Here is a 22,068-nt window from a genome sequence, read left to right on the forward strand (position 1 = left end):
TTTTACTTAGACAAATTCAAGAATCTGGTATGTGTGGTTCACAAAAGTGAAAAGGACAGAGTCACTTTATCAGAGGTATCTGAAACTCTGAGAACCCAGAATAAGCAAGATATTTATGCCAAATACAGACTGCATTGCCTAAGGCCAGATATCCACCTTGCATCAACTCTGGAACTTTTTCTTCTCAATTAAGTTCCATGTATCATCATTGGGTAAAGGAACTCTCAGCGTTATTTTTATCAATAGGATCACAGAGCTGGCAGGAGTTACATACCTGCACCCATGATGTTCTGAGTTCAAGAAGTGGAAGCTGGGAGAAATCAGCTTTCATCTCAATATAACAAAGAGCCTGTAACAGATGGACTTGGGTGCTTCAGTGTATACCTGGAGAATCAAGGAATTCACATACCAGGAGGGCTCCTAAGCCTTCTTCCAAACCATGGTATTCTACAATTCTGTGCTATTGTAGGCTGAATAAGAGTCCCCAAAGATATCCATGTCCTAATCTCTGGAATCCATAAATATTACCTTATATAGAAAAAGATACTCTGTGCATGTAATTAATTTAAGGGTTTTGAGATGGAGGTGAGATTATTCTAGATTATCCAGCGGGCCCTAATATAATCACAAATATCCTTAAAGAGGGAGATCTGACTACAGAAGAAGAATAGAATGTGATAAATGAAGCAAGATGCTACAGTGCTGGTTTTGCAAGATGGAGAAGGGAGCCACCAACTAACAAGTGCAAGAAATGAAGTTCTAGAAGTTAATAAAGGCAAGGAATCAGATTCTCCCTTAGAGCCTCAGGAGGAAGCATGATCCTGCCAATTTTGACCCAGTGAAACAGAGTTCACATTTCTGAATAAGTGTGTGTTGCTTTAAGCCACGGGGTTTGTGGTAATTTGTTACAGGAACCATTGGAAACTAACACAGTACTGAAGAGGAGATCCAGCCCCTTGGATTTGATTCAAGTGCCCTTGAGATACTGTATTAAAACTCCTTGTGTTTGTGCATGTGAGCATCTAAAGGAAAAGATCCAGACTTCCACAAGATTCTCAAAGATATTAAGAACTCTGCTCTTCCCAGGTTAGGTATGTCTCACAGAGAAAGGAAAGAGAAGAAAAAAAGGCTACCGATATGGAGTTCACAAAATATGAAAACACCTACTGTCTTGAGGAGCTGGCGTTGGCTCAGGTTTTGGTGTTTTTCCTGGAAAACAAAAGAAAATCAAATCATAAAGTATGCTGGAACTTCTGCAATCACATGTCCTTCTAATTTTACTATTTTCATTGGGTCAAAATAGCTAAAAATATAACTGCTCTCTCTGTCTCCTCCTCTTCCACTCCCTAATTCTCTTACCATGTCGTAGAGTTAGAGAATGAAAGACAGGAGAATTAGGTAAGTAACAGCCACCAGAAATTGGAAGAAACTTTTCAGGCCCAACAAATAGTGTCATATAAAGAAAAAAAAGGAACACAAGTTTTGGATTCAGAAAGCCTAGGTTCAAATCCCAGACTAGGGCTTAAATTGCCTACCTTCAATTCTTTCAACTGCAAAAAGGAGTTAGTAGTATGTGTAGAGAGGTAGGGTAAAATATGTGTGCTATTGGTATATAGAAGGTACCCAATAGATGATAATTAGCTGTGAAATTACTTAAAATTTTATTATTTGAAACCATTAAAGATGAACTATTTGTTTATAAAATGTTTTCTTCAAAATAATCTCATTTTTATTAAATGTATATTTTACTAAAAGTTAAATGAACTTTCTGTCCAAGTAGTTAATGATATATCTGGACTTTGTTGGAACCTGATAAAAGGACTCAGGTTACCCAGCTTGACTTAATGTATTTAACATCTGTTAAGAATAGAGCTACTAACAATACACAAAGAAACTAGTCATTCGGAGTTAGGAGACCTCTAAAGAAAAACTGGTCACCATTTATTCCTCCATTTGAAAAACTTTGAAAACACTAATCTATGCAGAAGTAGGGAAAATAAGCAGACAGACAGTGGGAGAGCAACACGGTTGTGTCTCTATCTAAGCAGTGGCGTTGGGACAGTAGCCAAGGTCCCCAACAGCAGAGGGCAATGTGGTTCCACTTAACTGTTTACAAAGGAGGAAAATTATGTATAGTGTGGTTCCAGGGAAGATCTGTTTATTCCTTTATCTGAACATAAGAACCTGGATCCTCTGACTTCAATGCCTGACTTGGATATGTGGAACTTTCTGAGTCCCAGATCATAACTGATAGCATGCAGTGATATTTTTTGACCACCAATAGCATGGTGGGTGTAGTAGTACCAAGCGCCTCTAAATGGTGCTTGTGCTTTGTGCTGAACATTTATTTAAGAAATCAATATTTAGAATATTTGGGAAATTTTCACCTACTGGATGGCTGACATAGGTCAGGGGGTAAATATCCCCAAAAGAAATGGTATTTGCATTACACCCACTCCTACCCCTGTAGAACGTGAGCCAGAATCACAGCTCGTGGGAACTCTTTTAGAGGACGTGACTCTTGTCCAGGATTCCCGGGTGGCCTTTTGATCTCCTGTTCCTTTGGAACATTTATCTGTACTCAGTGACTTCATTCTTATCCTGTGAATTGATGGACCCTGCCAGTTCCCTTATTTTGTTATTTTGTTTATTTGGTTCTTCTAATAAAGGGAAAATATTAGGATATCAGGAGGTTAGTTCTCCAATCTAGGATAAAATAAAGCACAGTTATCATACCTTTTTGTATCTGGCATATCCAGTTGTTAAGATGTTCACAGTTTATATCATTCCAGGACATACCAGAGTCACCTTTCAACTCACCACAGTATTCAACATTTTGATAATTGTTAGGTTCTCCATAAGCCCAATTTTCATATGAAACCTATGTTAGAGACATTACATTGTAACCATTAATCATTTATATCAGGCCACTGCCTATCATTTATCCAAACAGGAAAAGAAAGGTATATTAACATTTTTAAAATCCGTTTACTTTTTTTTTGCAGTACTTTGTTTTGAAAGCAAGGTTGATGAAAACGGGTAGGAAAGAAATAGCACCCATTACATAGAAAGTTTCAAAGTTGAATAGAATATGCTATTAATTATTATAAAATTTTCTGTGGTTTGGGGATCCCTGGGTGGCTCAGCAGTTTGGCACCTGCTTTCGGCCCAAGGGATGATCCTGGAGACCCAGGATCGAGTCCCACATCAGGCTCCCTGCATGGAGCCTGCTTCTCCCTCTGCTTGTGTCTCTGCCTCTCTCTCTCTCTCTCTCGCTCACGAATAAATGAATAAAATCTTTAAAAAAAATTTTTTCTGTGGTCTTATTAATAAAATGGATCCAGGGCTTCAAAAGTGGGATTTAGGGATCCCTGGGTGGTGCAGCGGTTTAGCGCCTGCCTTTGGCCCAGGGCGCGATCCTGGAGACCCGGGATCGAATCCCACATCGGGCTCCCGGTGCATGGAGCCTGCTTCTCCCTCTGCCTATGTCTCTGCCTCTCTCTCTCTCTGTGTGACTATCATAAATAAATAAAAATTTTTTAAAAAGTGGGATTTATATATATAGGGAAAACTTAGCCAAAAAAGCCCCACTTCTCAGTATTGGGAATCCCTAAATCTGTCATATCCCTACTGCTTAAGGGATAGTATTCCACTGTGATGTTGGAAACTTTCTCTTTTTAGATAGGCAGGATAGAGAAGTACAATTAAAAAAAATTAAAAAAAAAAGAGAAGTACAATTAGTTCTTCTTATAAAAGAAAAGGACTTATGAAATACTCCTAACAAAGCTACCACACTTCACCTAAATTAACAGTGAAAATCAATGAAGGGGATGGGTTCAGGTTCCCTTTGCAGTTTTCAGTGTGGAATCAGAGACAAGAGAGTTTTAGATGAAGCATTTTCCAAAAATATCAATATGAAATCCAAGTGTCAATGGAGCTATGAATTAAATCACTTTACTTCAGTGCCTTGAAAAATTGCTGATGGTTTATAAGAGGAGGTAGAACTGAAATTACACAAAATCACTTCCTGGGATGACTGGAACACTAAATGCTGCCAGCATGTGTCCTAGCCTCTCACTTCTCCATTCCCAAGAATGGGGAAGGCTGACAAGGCCTAGTCCTTACTAATGGATTCTTGAAATTTGTTCCCAGATCTCCTGGTCTATAAAAGGCTGTAAACACTCAATTTTTCATATGAAGTTTTAAATTTTAATTCCAGTATAATTAACATACAGGGTTATATTAGTTTCAGGTGTACAATGTAGTGATTCAACAATTCTACACATTACTCAGCACTCATCATGGTAAGTGTACTCTACATCCCCTTTACCTCTTTTACACATCTTCCCACCCTCCTCCCTCTGGTGACCACCAGTTTTTCCTCTATAGTCAAGAGTCTGTTTCTTGGTTTGTCTCTCTTTTTTTCCTTTACTCATTTGTTTTGTTTCTTAAATTCCACATATGACTGCAATCATACAGTATTGTATGACTGACTGGCTTATTTTACTTAGCTTATGCTTGCTAGCTCCATCTATGTTGTTGCAAATGGCAAATTTTCATTCCTTTCATGGCTGAATAATATTCCTTTATATATAGTAATTTACACCCCACATCTTCTTTAGCCATTCATCTATCAATGGACACTTGGGCTGCTTCCATAGTTTAGCTATTGTAAATAATGCTGCAATAATCACAGGGGTGTATGTACCCTTTGAATTAGAGTTTCTATATTTTTGTTGTAAATACCCAGTAGTGCAATTACTAGATTACATGGAAATTCAATTTTAACTTTTTGAGGGACCTCCATACTGTTTTTCATGGTGGCTATATTAGTTTGTATTCCCATCAGTGGTGCACAAGGGTCCTTTTTCTCTACATCCTCGCCAACACTTGTTTGAAACTCAATTTTTAAGAAGTTGAACTACTCGCACAAAATTTTGCATGATAGAATGAAAACATTATTTTATTTAAACTAGCAAAATGAGTTTTCTAATTTTTTTTCATCCAGTCCACTATGCTTATAACCTTGGGTGAACAGGAAAACCATATTAAGGCAGGAGCAGAATAAAGATCCAAAATAGCATTTACTTCTGCGTAGAAAAATGTTTCTAGTTATCAATAATAATCTGTTTTATGAAAAACTTGGATTAAGCCATAGGATAGCATGAAAATAAATACATGATAAACTAAGAAAATGGTATATAATTAAATTACTCACAGGAGAACCATCACTCCAAGTAAAGCCCTCTGAAGGACTGCCATATGTCAATCCCAACCAAAACAGTTCATGGTAGCTTCCACTAGCCCTGTAATTTACAAGACACCAAGAGAGCTTATACTATTGGATAAAACAAGTCTAGTTACCTAGAAGAGCTAATCAAATTTTAAAACTACCTTCCAAACTTAAATTAGTATACAGGGAAAGGATTCAATGAATAAATAAAAGCATTATGCAATTGCTGTGCAATTTGGTACACCTCATAAATATATTGAAAAGGAGTCACCGATTGAGAATATTTAATTATAAAGCACTGAAAGATATTCATTTATTGATTTAATAACATGTATTGAGTGTCTGGTACTTTTATAGAGCAATTTGTCACAGGATTTATACCTACAAAATTAAAGCATTTGGAAGTGAAACCAGATCAAAAAGGTCCTATGGATTTGGTATACAGTATAGGCACTCAAAGTAGCATTATGAGCCAAAAATTTCAGAAATATAAGAATTTTCTCAACATCATTAGCACCAGATAGGTAAAAGAAAGGAGTATTATATAGAAAAGACACTTACGTTATTAATCGCCATATTGCTTGCTGTTCTTCTTTATTATTGATACTAGCTAGATCACCACCCAGAGCTCTACAAAAATCTCGAGATTCAAACCATGTTTTCTTCTCATGTTTTCCTTTTGCAAATAGCTAAAGATGATATAGTTTCAAAAGTTATTTTTCACTTCATTGCTTACCAAATCAAGAGAATTAATTATTTACTTTTGATGAGATTTCACTTTAGAGAAATAAGACACCTCTATGGTGCAAAACAATGTAATTCTCTTGGTTGAAAATCAATTTAGAAGTAAGTATTTGGGTAACAAAATGTGTAAGATGATTTTGTTGAGAAAAACCTTAAAAAATAAAAGCGTGTTATGGCACAAGAGAAATTAGATTAAAATCTTAGAAGTTTCAAAAAAAAAAAAGGAGTTTCAAAAATATGGGAAAGCATACAGCTCACTGTAGAAGACAGGCTTAATTTGGTTAGGTGTAGAAAGCAGCACTGAGATGGGAAAGAAAGAAAAACTTTTGTCTCTCAATCTCTCTCTCTTTTTTTTTTTTTTTTTTTTTTTGAGAGAGGATGAGAGAGAGAGAGAAAGCTTGTGCAAGCAGGGGGAGTGGAGGGGCAGAGTGAGAGGAAGAAAGAGAATTTTAAGCAGACTCCACACTCAGCCTGGATCCTGACTCAAGGCTTGATCTCATGACCCTGAGATCATGACCTAGTCCAAAATCAAGAGTCAGACACTTAACTGACTTAGCCACCCAGGTGCCCCCAAAAACTTTTGAGAAATAGCAAAACACAAATAAGGAAAACTTCAAAAACAACAAAAAATGTACCACAGTTTGTTATCCTGTTTAGCTTAAACAATGAATAACCTGGCAGTATTCCAATACTCTGTAGCTGGTGTCCTTTACAATGGTCTTGTCTTTTTTTTTCTTATCATTGCCTGTTTTAACAACTTTTAAAGCACATGCCACAAAAGACATGTATTTGGTAAAGCATCTAAAAAGGTTATGAGCTAAACTAAATTTAATAGATCATATTAATAAATTAGGGAATATCTCCTATTATCCAGAAGCCTACAGTGAAATGGAATCCCAGACTGGGAAATACCTGTCTGTATGCAAATATTATAGGAGTCCATTGTATACCCCAACTTTTCTAATTTTCATTCATTGTTTCCATTGTTTCTCATGAGTCATGGTCCCTACCATCATAGGCCTGTGGGAAATAGGATTTGCTCCCAACTGACTATGGCTGCCCAGCTGTCACCACATAACTCAAGGCAATCTTCACCCTGACCCTAACTTGAGCTATCTAGACAAAAACTACCCTGAGCAACTTTCCACATCAATAACTCCCAAGATTCCTGTGAGCACCTCAACCTGCTCAACTGTGATATATATAGTATTTTGTTTTTTCTTAAAGATTTTACTTATTTATTCATGAGAGATACAGAGAGTGAGGCAGAGACACAAACAGAAGGAGAAGCAGGCTCCCTGCAGGGAGCCTAATGCAGGACTCAATCTCAGGACCCCAGGATCATGACCTGAGCTGAAGGCAGACGCTCAACCACTGAGCCACCCAGGCACCCTAAGATTTTCTTAAATAAATTTACTATTACCTAAATTTTATTAATAACTTCTATATCTTCATATGTACAAAGATGGTCCATATATTTCCAAACAAACCCTACCTAAGCACCTCTAAGGCCATATAATTTTCTAACGAAGCACATATTCTAATTTGTTGAATATCCATCTGGATAACATCTCTACCAGAACCCTTGTTCACTTCCCAGCTCTGAAAAATTCCACCACTTTTCTCAAAATCCTGCAACAAATCTCCACAGCCTACCACCCTCCAGTGAATGGCCATGTATAGGATGAAATTGGCCTTTGTGTACTTAATTCAAAAGTTTCCAGATGCCACAATAAACACCCGATTTGCTTTCTGTTCATCTTCAATTAACTCATTTACAAAATCCTCTTCTATCTTGGCCCCAAATGATCCCTTCTAGGCAAATTATGCATTTAGCCCAGACTGGACTGAACAGGTTAGCAGTCTCCATGGCTAGTAGTGGGAGTGGCTAACCCAACTAGTCATGCCCCATGAGTTCCAGAAGACTAAACAGCCTCATTCTGATATATGTTAGTAATTCAAGGTTTCCCCTTAGCCTTGCCTAAGTGTGTACCAAGGCATGCCATGGCCATATGCCACTCAAGGGACTAAGTAAAAGAGGTCCTGAGAGTGGGACATTAGAGAATAGTATCATTAAGCAGTAGATAAACACTTTTCTGTATTTGACTAAGTCTAATTTTCTCAAGAAAGGATGAAAGAGTGAAAAAAAAAGACACAAATGCATAATTCACTGAAGTTTTTATCTCATTCATTTTAGTCAACTTGACTCCCTAAGTAGAAAATGGATGGTGTGAACTTGGAATGGATAAAATGATAGCAGAATATCAAATTGTCATCGAAAGGGCACGGAATGCCTTCACATCCCATCAGGTGTAACAACCAGGCACTAAACCAGAAAAATGGACCATTACCTCTAAAATGTCCATTTGGCATTATCAGTGCACTTACCTAAAAGCTTGGGCTCTAAGAACAGGGATAATGAGATGCAGTGGGATCACATGAAGTGAAACAGAAATTTTCATTTGAGATGCAGACAGGTGAGAGCTCAGACTAGGGCAAGGAAGCCTGGGAGCAAGGAGACACAGAGTGAGGGTGATGAAGGCAAAGCACGTGAAGAAAGCTTCTGTGAGTTGGGTTTGTTAGCTGAAATGCAATTGGTCATTGACATGCACTCAAGGAGAGCTTTTTTAAAAACTGAAGCCCAGCTCCCTTTCCAAATTAATAAAATTAGAATTTTCACGGGTAGAGCCTGAGCACTGTGGTTTTTGGTCCTGTTTGAATTCCTCACATGATTCTTTATTATCTTAGCAATTGATACTCACCTTGAAACACAAGCTTGTTTTACTGTTGGTGCCCCAATCCTCTGGACACTTGGGTTCAGGGGTTGTTGTGGGCTCCGGCGGGCGAGTTACTCCTTCTGCCCAGTGTTTGCACACAAATTTAGCCTTTTCTTCACATCTCAAAACATCCCACAAGCCCCCTGCAACTCCAGTTCTCATGGCAACGCATCCTGTTTTTCGGCCTGTATTAAATACATAACAGAATTCACTTAACAGGTGCTATTAACGGTAGACCACGCTCACAGAAGAGAGTGCAAACCCGAGTGTCAAACGATGTGGTAAAGTCTGCATGTGAAGACAACATATAGGTGAGAAATCCAGCAGCATTTTGCAATTCATTTACACTATTTTGAACTGCTATTTACCTTTTATTTCTGTGGCCTAAATCCCTGAGCAGAACTTTGATATCATATGTCAAGGTTTTGATAACATTTTGTATTTCTAACATCTGGCAAGGTGCCCTGCATATAGATATTTAATGATACAATAATTTTGGTATGATGAAATTTACCATCATGGTAAAAATAGTGGTTTAAGGTAAGTTATTTAAGGATTGTTTTAAGACCCTCTTTTTCCATAGGTCTCTCAAAACAGAAATTCTTCGCACACTTCAAAATGAAATACAACTGAGCGAGAGATTTTAGTTATTCATAGATAATGTAACTATGTTGAAATGGTTTTCTCACCTTAAAAGGCAAATATCCCTACCTACCTCACAGAGTTGTAATGAGGGCCAGCTTTAGTGGATAAAAAGGCACATAAAATAAAATAAATCTGTTTTACAGTTGTGATTATTTCCAAATAGTAATTCATTAAGATGGAACATTGAAAACAGCATGAGTCTTTGCTGCTAGAATGAGATAATCTTTTATTGCTATTCTTTTAATGGACTTCAAGCTTTTAGAGGTAACTCTCAAAGTTCTGGGGAGGCATATCTTTTCCAAAACATTTTCTCTAAGATCTCTCCTTCTCCATGGCTCTGATTTCATCCATTTTTATTTCCGGCACATTCCAAGATGAATCTCTCGAGTCCCCCTGCTGAATGAGCAACACCCGTGAAAATACAGGATGGAGTCCCGCATGGGGCCCCCTGCAGGGAGCCTGCTTCTCCCTCTGACTCTCTGTGTCTCTCATGGATAAATAAATAAAAATTTTTAAAAAAAGATTAGGACTTATTAGGCCATATAGCAAATTCATGAACTTAAGCTAAGGGTCTTGCTTTAGCTTTTAGCCCAGACACAGTGAAACATTTGCTATAAAGGATGTGGAATTTCTGGGCGGTGTTACACTGAATAATGTCACATGCTATAGCAATGTATAAAGAAGGCAAACAATCTTTCAGAGGCTATTTCCAAAACTACTTCCCAGGGAAGGCAAATCAAAATTGATTGGGAGTCATGGCAGTATTAGTGCAAGTAGTACCGATCTGGGAATTACATAGGCTAGTCTAAATCCATGCTTGCAATATTTCTAGTCACATAAATTTTCTGAATTCTAGTTTCCACATCTTTAAAATAAAGATACTTAAATTTACCTTGCAGGTTTCTTATAAGGATAAAATAAAATCCAGGATATATAAAAGGCTAAGGGCAGTACATACAAGACAGTAGAATAATGAGTCCCATGTAAGCACAATTCCTTGCCCCACCACTGAAGCACAAGAATAGTTCCATTCATCGCTGCACTGAAAAGTTTAAATCCCTTTAATATAATTTTAAGGTTACAGAAATAAGTTAACCATTTGGAACATCTGTGGCCATTTAGGATTTCCTAAATATTTTTCAAACAAGGTCATACCAGACAACCAGTAGTTTTTCCTTCCCTGTTTTTACACCACTGTAAACGAATTAGAAAATGAGAAAGAAACAGAGAATGAAATATAAAATGCTGAAAGCATAATTAGTGCACACAGTCTATCTGGAAAGGCACATGGAAGGATAATAAGCTTTGCCCAATCGACTTGGAGGTTGAATGAAAACCGCAGCCCCAAGTACTGAACATACCTGGCATATCTGAATTCCAGTGGGTGAACAGAACCTTTTCCTCAATGGTCCACTGAAAGGTCCCTTTGTTTTGAACATCTGAAAGTCCTGTCCAAAAATATCTTTCAGGCCTCAATCCAACCAGACTAGTCAGAAAAGCTTGTTCGTATCTTTAAAAAAAAAATTTAAATAAATTTTAGAAATGTGAATTTTTCTAATTAGCCACATGAAAAGTATCTCAATTGTATGTTTGAGTTAATGATTTAGTTGGTAATTCAAACATAGTGTGTCATGTTGATATGTCATTTAGATTATGCAAACTTGAGGTGCCTAAGTGGCTTGATCGGTTATGTGTCTGCCTTCCACTCAGGTCATGATCTCAGGGTCCTGGGATAGAGCCCCACAGCTGGATTTCTGCTCATCAGGGAGCCTGCTTCTCCCTCTCCCTCTGCCTGCTGCTCTCCCTGTTTGTGCTCATGCTCTCTCTCCCTCTGTCAAATAAATAAATAAATAAATCTTTAAGAATAAATAAATAAATAAATAAATAAATAAATAAATAACACAAATTTCTAATAAGGAAATGAGGGAAAATAGCATAGGGCTGAGTGAATAAAATCATTCATATATATACAAACCATTTATTCCTATTCCTCACCAGTCCCTATGCCCATCCTCAAAATGTAAGAGAATTCTGAAAATGCAAAGTAGTTCTTTAGCCTCTTTGAAATACATTGTTTAAAAAAATTAGTTCTTTAGCTATAAAGAGTTCTATAGCCTCTTTGACATACATTGTTTAAAAAAATTAGTCCACTTTTCAAATATTTCAAATGCTCTATACAGTTCTTAGTTAAGTAAATCGTGAGGCTGTAACATTATCAAGGATGATACAGATGGAAAAATCTGTGCGGATTTCCCCTTCAATTTTATTCTCTTATCTCAGGTCTGAAACAAAAGAGGAAATTATTGAGAAAAACAGAGAAGCAGAGATTCAAAGTCTAGAAAGAACTGGGAGCAGAGTCACAAATTTCCCCATTTTCTCTCCCTTTGGATCTTATCCACCACGTATTTGACATAATCTGGTAATGACACAATTTGGTTAGTAAAGCAACCAAAGTTTGTCTTCAATGACAAACATTACACAATGAACCAGAAACGTGGGCAAAAATCTTTGGAGCAAAAGAAAAGTGAAGGGATCCCTGGGTGGCTCAGTGGCTTAGCGCCTGCCTTCAGCCCAGGGTGTGATCCTGGAGTCCTGGGATTGAATCCCACATCAGGCTCCCTGCATGGAGCCTGCTTCTCTCTCTGCCTCTCTCTCTCTCTCTCTCTTTCGGTGTCTCTCATGAATAAAGAAAATCTTTAAAAAAAAAAAAAAAGAAAAGAAAAGAAAAGTGAAGCTCAAAGTTTCCAGGAATGAAGAAAGGTGATGGCTCCAGAGAGAGCAGAGACGGAAATGTGGAGGTTACCATAACAGAACATTTATATGACCCTAATCTGAGTAATTTCATTCCCTACATTAAAAAAACAAAAAAATGTAAAAGTCCTAAACTCAATTTTTCTCAAATGTCTAGAAATCAAATTTAACCACAGAGTTAGGGAGCTCCTGAATATAAATATCATAGAAAACACAAAGGAAAACAAACCCAAAATATAAAATATAGGGAATCTCTGCTCTGATAAACCAAAAGATCAATTACAATGCAGTTCAGAATATATTCCCATAGTACTTAAAGATGTAAAGTTCATCTTGTCATAAGATAAAAAGGATCTATGTTCAGATTTTCAGGCATTAGCATTATATGAGTATGCAACAATATATTAGGTATTTAATTGCACATGAAAAAAAGAATATGGTTGAAATACAAGCTCTTTTACAAAGACTATACAAATTCTATATCTTTTTTTTGTTTTTATCAAAGAATTTTTTTAAATATCAATAGCATTCTCTACATTTTATTGGGTGTGCCTTAAAAGGCCAATGGATATAACTTCTTGTATTAAAACACAACCTGTTTTTATCTTTTTATTACAAATCAAATGTACATTTTAAAATTTCTTTTAAGTTTCTTCAGTGCCTAATCCAGTGCTTTGTAAAGATTATGGGCAAGATAAATAAAAACTAAAACCTCAAAGATGGTTGGGATGCTAGAAGTCAAAAGTTATATAAAATATCCTCTATGGCTATGTTATTTTTCTGGACCTAACAGTCTAGCAAGCATAGCAAAGAAAAAAAGAAAGCACAGAAGGATATAAGGGAATAATAAAATATTCATTAAATCTCTATCACCTTTTTTGGTGCAGATAGTGGTAAGATAGAAAGCAGCATTTTTTGAACTAATAAGTTTTACTCAGTTTCCTTGCCTTAAAAAATTTGACATATACTAGATCAGAAAAAAGTCAGATCCACAAACTATGTTTACTAGGATATTAATAAATTGTCCTGAATATTGCTTTATAGTTCTAAAAGAAGCAAAATACTTTATAGTATTTACAAGTGAATAATTCAAATAAGAATATGATTTTTTTTAATGCTCCTACTTTTGCAAGCCATACCTCAGGATAGATCACATGTAACTTCCAGAAATTTAGAGCATGTTGATATTTAGGCTTCTCTGAAAACATTTCATTATTTGACATACGTTCAAATAAAATTAAAGTAGTTGCATACCTGTCTTCAATAGTTGTTAAGTAAGCCTTCTCATTTATACAGGTTTGGTTAGCTTCTGTAAATGTTGAAAGTGTGTGTCCAATCAAATAGCAGTAAAAACCATGTCTTTTCCAGCCCTGTTAATGTTATCAAGCAGATTATCATGGATACTGATTAAATAATATTATTTCAGTAATTCCTCTACCATGAAACATAAATTGATAAATAATAGGAGTATGTGGAGAACACAAATCTGGAAAATTTGAAATGCAATGAAAAATATTTATATGAATAAAGAAAACAGTAGTACATTGTTCCTCTTAGGACAAATTATGCCACAAAACTAGAGGCAGGACATTTACTCTCTCTACTCCTGTTACATCTTCTAACAAAAGTGATTTTTGAAATGCTTACTGAGGATCCTGAACAGAATGGTGAAGATTTCAGTGTTAGAATAAGTAACCACATGAAATAATTTGAGTAGCAAGCCTAGTTGCCTACTGAAGCTAAAAGTAGGTAGTTACTGTAAAGCTGTATCATCTGGTCCTAGGAGAATAATTATCACACTTATGGCAACATGATTCTGCATGGTTCTTCTCCCATACTTCAAACACACAGAAATGCTAAATAAAAACATAACAATAAAAAAAAAAATCCATGCATGAGGAAACCGTAAGGAACCAAAAACATATAGAAAACTAAAATGGTAGAATGGGAAATGCTCAAGCTGAGACTGTAGTCGTCCTGTCATGTACCAGACCTTGACTAGGGTCCTAGGGTCTCAGGGTAGGGGTACTAAATGTCCATATAAATGAGGGTATTTGGCTATCAGCCCACCTGAGGCAGGGAAATGGGACTGAAGTCCTTACATAAAGATCATACTGACTGGGGTGCCTCGGTGGCTCAGTCAGATAAGTGGCTGACTCCTAATTTCAGCTCAAGCCATGATCTCAGGGCCCTGGGATCAAGCCCTGTGTTGGGTTCTGCACTCGTGGGGAGTCTTCTTGAGAATTCTCTCTCCCTCTGCCCTTCCCCCCACCCACTTGAGCGCTCTCTTCCTCTCTCTCTCTCTCAAATAAATGATTTTTTTTAAAAGATGACACCCACTAAGGGGAGCCCCTCCAGGAAAGTAGAGTGAGAAAACTATATTCACAGAACCAAGCAGTGGCAGATTCTTGTCATCTGCCTGGGCTTCTAGGTACAGGAAAAAAAATTCTTCAGTTAAAAATAGTGATTATGTGTCAGAGATGGGTGCTGGTCCCAACTTGTCATTGTTCACGTTGTATTAGAATCCACAGCCAAATCATAAAATAAATCTTGGTTTACAAAAAGAGAAATTCCTCGGCACTCAGGTAAGTAAAATGCACAACTGAAATATTTCTGCAATACGGGTCATGTATGACTATGACATTTGAGGTGTAGGGTGGAGATGAGATGGGGACTAATCACAGTTGAAATTATCAACCATGTGAGGCTCATTTTAAGGGAAAGTCAGCAATGTAACATAATAAAACAATTTGGAAAGAATATAAAAATAAGCATGTTTCTAATGATTTAACAAAAGAAGGCAAAAGAAGCAGAACCAATAATGAAAGATCAAAATGCTATGAAAAAAGAACAAAAGGATCTGAACACACAAAAAATAGAATTTCTAGAAAAGAAAAAATATAAAGTTAGAAACACAATGACCAGATTAAATATAGAAAATGTGGCTTAGTCAATCAAATGAATGCATCAGAGAGATGAACAAATGAAAAGAGATTTTAAAAGCATGAAGAGAAAACAAAATAATACAATGAGAAGTTTCAAAATCAACCTAAGAAAAGTTTCAGAATCACTGTATAAAATTAATGACTGATGATTTTCAAGAATTAAAAGAAAGAGACAAAAGACACATGGAGTACCAAACAGAAGAAAATAAATCCAAATTTCAACATATTGTACTAAAAGCCTGCAGAATGACAAAGACGATGAGGAGATCTTAAAATCAGAGAGAAGATACAGAGTCCCCACTTTTAAAAAAAGAAGAATTAGTCAAATAACAGGAATTCCAATGGCAAAAATAAAGGCCAGGAGAAAATGAAACGATGTATACACAGAACTCTCTGAAAACTACTGTCAACCTAGCATTTTAAAAGAACCTACCTAAGTTATTATGTAAGATGAAGAGGGATCAAAACATTTTCAGATAAAGACAGAGAGTTTTCTACTCCCATATCACTGGTGAAAAAAAATCATTAAAATATTTACTTTGGCAAGAAGGAGTTTAAATCAGGAGGAAGTGGACTAAAAGTCTACACTGAGCAAAGAAACCAATAGATGCCTTAGTGAATCCAGGTCTAAATGCTTGTAGGAATAGCAAAGATAACTAATTGCAGGTGGGAGGTTAAAGAATGGGAAATTAACAAGATGTATAGTTTAGTTAACATATTGAATCCATGTCAGTTACCTAGCTGTGATCCTGTACTCTAATTACATAAGGGGTTCTCACTGGAGGGAGCAGAGTAGATGGCACAGGGGAATTTTCTGTACTCTCTTTTACAGTTCCTTGGGAGTGTAACATTAATTCCAAGTTAAAAAAAATTTTTTTATGTTTACGTGGAATAATAAACTTCATTTTGTTCAGGAAGCTGAGAGAGATGCTGCTTAACTTCAAGTCAGAAATGTGTGTTAAAAACAGAAGGTCAACCATTAAAAAAAATTAGAAGTGGAATATGATTCCCATACGTGTAGAGAAGGAAAATGTGATAAAAACATTCCATAGAACCAGTGGAATGTAAGAAAGCACACACCAGAAAGGAAAGAAAACAGAATGGTAAACAAAATAAAGCACAAAATAAGATGCTAGAAACAAATACATGAGTATCCAAAAAAAAAAAAAAAAAATCTAAACTCATGTTTGCCCGGAAAAAGCCAGAGTTCCTCCAATTAGATTTTAAAAAATTAAAATGCAGATACATATTTACAAGAGCCATTCCATGACATAGAATGATTAAAAAGAACTAGTTGGAAAAAAGAGATTCTAAGAAAATACCAAGCAAAAGATAGCTTCTGTGGGCATATTAATATTATTTAAATTTGATTTTACAGTTAAAAAAGCATTATAAATAAGGAAAGTAATTGCATAATTAAAGGATGGATGTATCAGGAAGATATAACACAGACTAAAGTATATAAAACAAAAACTGACAGAATTGCAAGGAGAATATTTTGTCGAACAGACAAAATATTAGGAATATAGAACATCTGAATAATATAAATTAACTTTTTATCTAGTCCATATCTATAGACCCCTGAAGCCAACAATCAAAGATCATCCTGTTCAAATACACTGAATATGTACAAAAACTATGAATTAGATCATAAAGTCTCAACAAGTAATAACCAAACCTTTATATGATCACAATGCAGTGAAATTAAAATCAACAGTTTCTAACTATTTAGAAACTAAAAACCAAAATTCCCATCCCTACCACCAAAGTGCCACCAATATCAACACACACATAAACACTTCTAAATAATTCAAGGATCAAAGAAATCTTAATGGAAATCAAAAATATTTGGAAGTGAATCATAATGAAAGCACTAGACAAGAAAGTTTGGTTGATTGGTCCACGGTTCCAAGTTCATCTCTAATTTCTGTATGTCACATCCATTAATCCCACCATTTAAAGTTCCTGATATAATTTCAGATTTCATACTCATCTGTAAGATTCCTTGTCAGCCTGGCAGAGGGAACGTCTGCATAAAGTGGCTTAGCATTTGTATCTGTCAGATATCCTGAAATATCAGAGACTCAGGACCTCACAAAGGTAGCAATGAATTGAAAACTGAATCCCAGATCTGTAGAACACATCTGCGGCTTTGAATTCTCACAAAGATCCCCACACCACGAAGTGCCCAGGCACAGATTAGAAAATAAATAAATTTTAAAAAATCTTGTTATCTTCCTTTGCTAGTGAGTGGATTTTTTGCTGTTATTGTTGTTGTTCCAGTCTTCTCAGCTCTCTAAGGAAGCCACCTATTACAGGTATTTTTAATCTGGTCAAATTATTTAATGTCTCTGAGCTTCACTTTCCTCTTCTAACTAGGAACATAATATTTATCCTTTAAGAAAATTAACTGTATTCAACAAACAGTTGTAGATATTTTATTTTTCTTATTACCACCTTAATGATTAAATTGGATTTTATCAGACATTGTAGATATGACAATTACTAGACTATACATATAACTTATTATACATAGAAACTATTACATGTATACAGACTTTGATCCATTGTACAGAAGTAATAACATCTAAGGATTTTTTATTATTTATAGAAAATTACAACAATATACACACTCCTGTATATCCATCCCTATGATTAGACAAAGAATATATAAGTACACTGGTAGTGAAACCAGTAATCTCAGTGTAGAGACATAGGGTTGGGAGACCAGAGTTCTAGCCTTGCTTCTGTCATTCTAAGAAAGTCATGGCTTCCCTGGGCTGAATTCCCAGAGCATAATAATTAAAGGGGGGATTTTGATTATCACAGAGATATCGTGAACTAGCTCTGATTTTCTGTGTCTGCTCAATGTTTCTTTATGATTTATTTGGACAGTTCTAAATTATGTTTCATGAACTCTCAGCCTTCTGGTGTTTGTTTATAAGATGATCTGATCACAACATGACATGCTTGGAAAGAAAATTAGTTTCTACTTTATTTTTATCCAAGAGAAGTGAGAAAGGTAAAAAAGGGGAAGACAAGCAACTCAGCAGTTAAACAGGAAAATGATAACCATACACCCTGTATTTTGTAGTTTCTGGATGCTTTTAGAAATTGTTTCACAGAGATCATTTACTTCAACCTCAAAGAATTATAAGAGCTGCAGGGAGGTAGTATTAGCTGACATACAAGTGGGGACAAGTGGGGACAAAGCATGCCAATAACTTGGCATGGCTTTATAACTGGCTACTACCAGCTAATCTGATCCCCTGCTTCCCACTGCAGGGATCTACGGGAAGAATCCCTATCAGAAGCAGCACCCTCAGAAATATTATAAATGGAGAAAATCACAGGACAGTTTGTTATCCAAAACTTCCAGTTATCTATGGGAAATGTTTCTACAAGCCATAGGATCACTGACTACCAATGCCTCAATGACCCTTCTTCCATGACTATAACTCACTATAGTCTCATTGCCCTCACCAGGCTCCATAGAAGTATGGTTTTATTTTCTGTTCTCATTCCCCCATTTGGGGCAGGAGAATTGCCATGATGTTCTTTAAGCTGCTACTGACCACATGCACCTGTATTACCTGTAGAAGACACCCAAAGATGCTTTTGGGGAGAACAATGATACCAAACACTAATGATAACCCATTGGATGGTTAAACAGTTAGAACACATGGCTACCTAGACAATAATAAAGCACTTTCACAGCCAAAAAATAAAGCCAAGGCATCACATAATATTTTCTACTCTGAAGTTATTGTGCATGTTCTATACTCACTTTCTGGCAGCCTGTTTCTGCTTTCACTGTTCCTGTGGGCTGGGTTTGAGATTTCATCTTACAGATGTAGTCAAGAGGCCTCTCGCAGGCTCGATCTGCCCAGTACCCATCCTGCAGAAAGCAAAGAGAAAAACAATGAATGATTATCAGTTGTTTGGCTCTGAGGCTGTTTCCTTACAATCAGGCCTCAGGAAAAAAAATAAATAAAAAGGTTCTTAAGAGAAAAATGGTATCTCTGAAAGGAAAGGTAAATTCACATTTAATAAGTGAATAGCAAATTTGATTCTGGCTGCAAAGATGTGAAAAGAGATTGCAGCCCCAATGTGTTTTTCTATTTTGGCTGTCCATGCCACTGTAGAGTAGAGGGATCTAAAGAGAAACTAAGAAAAGATTGTAGGCTCTTAAGTTATGGTGTCAAAAGAAGGTCTATACACAGCCTCTTCTATCAGCTGCTTTCAAGTGAACCGAGAACCTGGAAAGCCATCCAGAAAAACTCCCTTCCAAATGCGTCAAACTTCAAAACACATCTGAAAACATGCATATCTCCTCCTTTTTCTGATTCATTTTATTTTTATTTTTTTTAATTTTTTTTTAAATTTTTATTTATTTATGATAGTCACAGAGAGACAGAGAGAGGCAGAGACATAGGCAGAGGGAGAAACAGGCTCCATGCACCGGGAGCCTGATGTGGGATTCGATCCCGGGTCTCCAGGATCGCGCCCTGGGCCAAAGGCAAGCGCCAAACCACTGCGCCACCCAGGGATCCCTTCTGATTCATTTTAATGGGTATCCTCCTGAATCTAAAGCTCCGCCTCCCACTTTGCTTCAGACTCCAACTTCTCTCCCTACCTTAGAGACTTCACATCACAATGGCTTCTCCTCTGCTTCACATAACTATTAACCACTTTGGAAATGTTTTCTGTATTGTCTGCCTCTGATTCCTTATTCCTCACTCAGTTGCAACCTGCTGCCGTTTGGTACTCAACTTTCAGCCAGAGTAATTATTTTTAAATTGAAAAATCGGTCTTGCCACTCCTGAGCTAAGGCATATTTGTTCAGTGTCAACACTCACTAGTATTCCTACCCACCCTGCGTCTTACTCCTTGCTTTCAGCCATACTATTCTTCAGTTCCTTACAATGATGCTTTCTGGTTTCCTCTTCCTAGGACCCACTTCTTCCTATCCTTTCAATAGTTAACGCCTACTCTTTTCTTTAGCTTTCAATTAATCACAATGAAAACCACCCCAATGATGAAATAGCCTCTAATACTTACTGAACAGTAGGTTTGGGCCAGTCACTGTGCTTGTTCTATGCATCAACCCATTTAATCCTTTGCCCATCATTAAGTTGGGTACAATTATTATGCCTATCTTATAAATGAGAAAAATAAGCCATGCATCAAAACCCAGCCTCTTAGCCACCATGTTCATCATCCATTAGCAAAAGATAATTTGATGATATTCTTTAGTCACTAAAGTCGTATTTAAGGACATGGAAGCAATCTTCTCATATTTGACATCTCCATGTAACCTAAAAGAACAAATGTAGCTCTCCAAGTACAGACTGCAGACTGTGGTAGGTAGAATAGACTTAAGTACATCTACTCAGAGCAATCAGTCAGAAATAGAACCAAGCTCTCATTTGACCAGTCAAGCTCTATATATTGCCATTTAGAACCCAGCACAGGAACAATATGAATATGGGTTATTGGTTAATTTCACCCTTGAACTGAATGTTTCTGTCTCTTGCTTTTTTGTCCCCTTAAAAATTTGACCTTGCTAAATAACTGAAATGTAGATAGATCACCTAGACTAGAAACAATCTAAATGATTATATGAGTGAGTGAGGCAGGAGGGAAAATACCTTCAGGCTTTTGCTAGGTATCAGCAAATACAGTTGCCCTACCTTGCCTTTCATGACGACACAATCTTCCTGCCTGTTGTTTTCATGGCTTGGTTCCCCACGAAGCCATTTAGTAAATGTTACAGGGGTCCCATCACTCCACTCAAAATACATTTGAATCTTGATGTCATTTAAGCCGATCCATAACTCATCATTTGGCTCTAAACAGGAAGAAAAACAGAAAAGTAACATACACATGTTTTCTTTCCAAAAATCAGGAGGTTATCAGGAAAGGAAGGCCCCTGTTTTATTAACAGATAATAATATTCTAATATAATAGAATATAATATTCCCTTAATATTATAACAGATAAAAGAGCATCCTCTTGAGTGTTAATCTGAGTTGCCTACTACATTTTATGTTGTCAATATTAGTTTACACAATGTATTCTTTATATTATGAATGGAACTTTATTCTTTTATTGTGTGAGTATAACTTATATCTCATGGCAGTTGCTAAAATGAAGCTGAAGTTGATCCATCATTATTCCCTATTTTGTGAAGTTACTTTTTTGGTTATAAATAACTTTCCATATCTACTGCACTCTCAGTGTTGGATATATGATAACTTCCTTATATATTAATCTATTTGACTGTTATTAAACTCATGAATGTTTTAAAGTACTATTAAAAACCACTTCTAGGGATGCCTGTGTGGCTCAGCAGTTTGGCGCCTGCCTTCGGCCCAGGGCATGATCCTGGAGTCCCGGGATCAAGTTCCACGTCGGGCTCCCTGCATGGAACTTGCTTCTCCCTCTGCCTATGTCTCTGCCTCTCTCTGTGTGTATATCTCTCATGAATAAATAAATAAAATCTGTAAAAAAAAAATACTTCTATTTTATTACTATGCTATTTTGGAGAACATATTGGGTGTTCCCATTAAAGCTCAATATCTATAATAGGAGTGAGAAGATATATAAACTGAGGGGTTGAACTGTCTCTCCTGACATTTGGGACTTATTTATTAGTCTATAAATATAAATGAATATGAAGTCATTTTCACTATAAAATACCAGAAAAAGTTCAAACAACAAGCAAAGGTTAAAACAAAAACAACCAGGTACAGATATAAGATGTGACCATTTTGTTTTATTCTATGAAGAACATTGATGATCTTATCTGTAGTTAAAATTCTAAAAATTCTAAATGTTTTAACTAAAATGGGATAAAATTTAAGGCCTAAGCTTTCATGGCTAGAAACATATATATTTGCAAATTCAAAAAAAGAAAGAATAGACAAGGTCTATTTAGTTTGTACTATTGGAAATGTCATTATGAATGTCT

General features: G+C 36.3%; 1 protein-coding gene across 1 annotated transcript in view; it reads right to left on the reverse strand.

Moving 5' to 3' along the window:
- MRC1 (mannose receptor C-type 1) overlaps nt 1-22,068 on the reverse strand; it is a 94,710-nt gene that overhangs the window by 29,344 nt on the left and 43,298 nt on the right. The window contains exons 8-16 of the mRNA XM_026015900.2: nt 20,789-20,946; nt 18,883-18,993; nt 13,405-13,520; nt 10,761-10,909; nt 8,740-8,939; nt 5,795-5,922; nt 5,219-5,306; nt 2,737-2,881; nt 1,168-1,209 (exon numbers count right to left, since the gene is read on the reverse strand). Of these exons, the coding sequence (XP_025871685.2) occupies nt 1,168-1,209; nt 2,737-2,881; nt 5,219-5,306; nt 5,795-5,922; nt 8,740-8,939; nt 10,761-10,909; nt 13,405-13,520; nt 18,883-18,993; nt 20,789-20,946 (1,137 nt within the window). The remainder of the gene's footprint in view (nt 1-1,167; nt 1,210-2,736; nt 2,882-5,218; nt 5,307-5,794; nt 5,923-8,739; nt 8,940-10,760; nt 10,910-13,404; nt 13,521-18,882; nt 18,994-20,788; nt 20,947-22,068) is intronic.

Source organism: Vulpes vulpes, chromosome 2, assembly GCF_048418805.1.
Source record: "Vulpes vulpes isolate BD-2025 chromosome 2, VulVul3, whole genome shotgun sequence".
Classification (NCBI taxonomy): Eukaryota; Metazoa; Chordata; class Mammalia; order Carnivora; family Canidae; genus Vulpes; species Vulpes vulpes.